The following is a 3,112-nucleotide window of genomic DNA, read 5'->3' as shown; positions in this document are numbered from 1 at the left end:
GTGTGCTCTTCCTGACAGTAGAACTGTGGAAGTAAATGGATTCACAGAAGATGCACAGTGAGCTGCAGAGTGACAGGAGTGACCACCAACTGCCATATTGACTCCTATGTAAACAGTATTAGGCAGGTGGTCATAATGTTATGACTGATCGGTGTATATGCTCCACCATGTGAATATTTATATTGTTTACAATTTAACATGTCATTGTTATTTTGGTGAGTATAACCACAATAGAATGGTGGAAACAGAGGAAGTCAAAACGCTGCAAACTCTACAGGAATGACCAAACATTCCTTGCTGTTGTTTTACTGTTTATTTTTTATAACTGCATAATGTAAGTATGTTTATGTCCTATTTCCCTTTATTATTATCAAAAGTAGAGGTGTGACAGGAAATAAAGAGAGAAACAGAGGGAATGTGCACCCGGGGATGTTAAATTACAGTTTAATATTAAGAGGAGAGAACACATAATATCAGATGTAAATCAAAATACAATTTTGGAAAATGGCTTCACAGATTGACATTCGAATGTTTTCACTGTGTACTGCACTGTGCTAGGATAGTGGCCATCAACAGCGCACTCAAAACACCTGTGTTCACACTGCATACTAATGCTGCATTTCCACTATCAGAACCTAACGAGTGTTATACCCTGTACTTCCCTTAACCATATCAAGCATAGCCTACAGGGTTGATGCAGACTAGCCTGCTTTATTTTTCCACAGCATTTTCTCTCTGTCGGTCATTAGCACGGAGATGCCTTGCATCAAATCAAATGCTCCCTTTTCCTCGCTAAGCTGTGTTAACCAATGGCAAGAATGCATTACATCATGTGATGAACTGTAGACAGGAAGAGAAGATATTCTGTGCCCTCCTGCAACTATTTTTCAAATGTTGCGATACCTGCCCTGCACATCTAGTCCTGAATGAAATAAATCACTCTGCGGTTAGTTGACGCAACTTAGCAAGGAGAAGGGAGTGACTGGTTTGATGCAAGGCATCTCCGCGCTAATGCAACCACAGCAGAATCATTATCACAAGGATCTGAAACACGCTCACAAAATGATTAATTGTGCAGCTCTACTTGAGAGGTGCTTGGTACCAACCTGCTGAATCCCCAGACAGAGGTATAGGATGCTGTCTGGAGAGTAGCGCTCCCCACTGGGTCTGCAAACCTCTTTGACAAACCGGGATAGAGCCACGTTCAGCTCCTCTGAACTCAGGGATAACAGGTTACTTTTACACCATGCTGCAGGAGATGGGAATGGACACGACTGCTGTTAGAAAACACATCCTACACGTTTTCAAATATGATGATCAGTCCTTCATTTTCAGCCAGGCAATGGAACTGGATTCTCATACTGTAGCTACTGAGCCAGGGCAGTACCTGGTTTGGAGCTGTCCTTTGCTTTGGTGTCATCTGATTGGTCAGAAGGAGACAGCGCCCATCGTTTCCAAGCATTGATGCCATAGCGAGCTTTGAGAGGCAGTGATCGTCCTTCTGAGCGTCTCCCTGCTGAATGGGGAGAAGAGGACATGGCTAGATTGGAGCTCTCCTCTACCGCCTGCCTCTTGTTCCCCTGCAAGACAAACACAAAAATTACTAATTGTTACATCTACATATGAGTTTGCATGTATGTGTGTGTGTGCATACTTGTCTCTTGGGCTGTGGTCGAGATACCGACTCCTGTGGCTCCTCCGTCTCTTCTGCCAGAACCGGAGGTAGAGAGAAGCCCATGTCCTCATCCATTCCCTCCAGGACTGGAACAGGGTCTGAAGCTGAGACAGAAAACAACATGTGTTGAATTATTTTCTTGTTTTTCCTAGCATTGTAAATGACTTTACACTCCTCCTTTGTACCCTTTTACTTTAATCTTAAGACTAACCTCTGCCTAATTTCACATAAGGTGGGTGTACTTTTTTCCAGAAAATCTTAAACATCAGTGTCTATATCGTCAGCTAAACAGTTGTAGCAAACTGTTAATTCTCACTGTTCTAGGTATACTTTGTACCCCCCTAAAGGCCTTTTCACACCGAACGCGACGCGAATAAGCAATATTTTCTTAAAACGTCGCGCTACAAAGATGGACTCCACATCAAGCGACGACGATGTACTGCTTGTCCTGCTACATAAAAAAAGAAAACAAAGAAGTTTTGGGTCCATCCTATATTGAAAAGAAGGAGAGAACATGGCGAGTTTCATCGGTTGGTACAGGAACTGAAGTTATATCATGGTCGCCTTTAGGACCTATTTCAGGATGTCTGTGGGACAGTTTGAAGAGTTGTTGGTGCTGTTGACCCCCCACACGATGAAACAGAAAAATAATTACAGGGATCCGATCGACCCAGAACAGCGCCTGGCCGTGTGTCTGAGGTTAAAAAAAAATTAAGTTTATTTGTAATGAAATCAGTTTAGTTCACAAGCACATCTGTGCTGATTTGACAACTGTGTTACAACTGCATTGAAATAAGCTAACAACTGATCATCACTTCTACCACTTTGCCATTTTCCATTAGCCAACATTTTATTTGCCTCATATTTTTTGCTTTTCTCTCTGGCTGTTATTAACCACACATAGAGGAAAACTGATTTCTGCTTTTAAAACGTGTCACAGAATTGTTTAACGTGATTTTTTCCAGCTAGTTAGATCATAGGCCATTTGTAACTGATATCTGATGCAGAAACACACTATTAATTTATGAATCTGTTAAAATAATCATATACAAATATGTCTTCGTTATCTTTTGCAGATTTCTGAGCAGTGGTGATTCGTTCACAACAATAGGAGCCAGTTTTCGCCTTGGAATTTCAACTGTAGCACAGATAGTCAGAGAGACCTGCACAACAATCTGGGAGGTCATGAAGCAATCTCACATGCCATCTCCAACAGAAGAGATGTGGTTGAACACTGCCAGGAGGTTTGAAGAGCGGTGGAATTTCCCCCACTGCATAGGTGCATTGGATGGAAAGCATATTGTTATCCAGGCTCCTCCTAACTCTGGCTCCCAGTTCTTCAACTACAAGGGCACCTTCTCTATTGTGCTGCTGGCACTTGTGGATGCAGATTACAAATTTCTTGCTGTTGATGTTGGAGGTTTTGGCAGCAACAGT

General features: G+C 42.3%; 1 protein-coding gene across 1 annotated transcript in view; it reads right to left on the bottom strand.

Moving 5' to 3' along the window:
- Window positions 1-3,112, bottom strand: part of zmym2 (zinc finger, MYM-type 2) — a 40,046-nt gene that overhangs the window by 4,554 nt on the left and 32,380 nt on the right. Inside the window, exons 21-23 of the mRNA XM_020618935.1 lie at window positions 1,655-1,779; window positions 1,388-1,580; window positions 1,107-1,249 (exon numbers count right to left, since the gene is read on the bottom strand). Coding sequence (XP_020474591.1) covers window positions 1,107-1,249; window positions 1,388-1,580; window positions 1,655-1,779 — 461 coding nt within the window. The remainder of the gene's footprint in view (window positions 1-1,106; window positions 1,250-1,387; window positions 1,581-1,654; window positions 1,780-3,112) is intronic.

This window comes from Monopterus albus, unplaced genomic scaffold (assembly GCF_001952655.1).
Source record: "Monopterus albus unplaced genomic scaffold, M_albus_1.0 scaffold211.1, whole genome shotgun sequence".
In the NCBI taxonomy this organism is placed as follows: Eukaryota; Metazoa; Chordata; class Actinopteri; order Synbranchiformes; family Synbranchidae; genus Monopterus; species Monopterus albus.
Note: the sequence above shows the minus strand (reverse complement) of the source record. Positions and strands in the feature narration are given on the sequence as shown.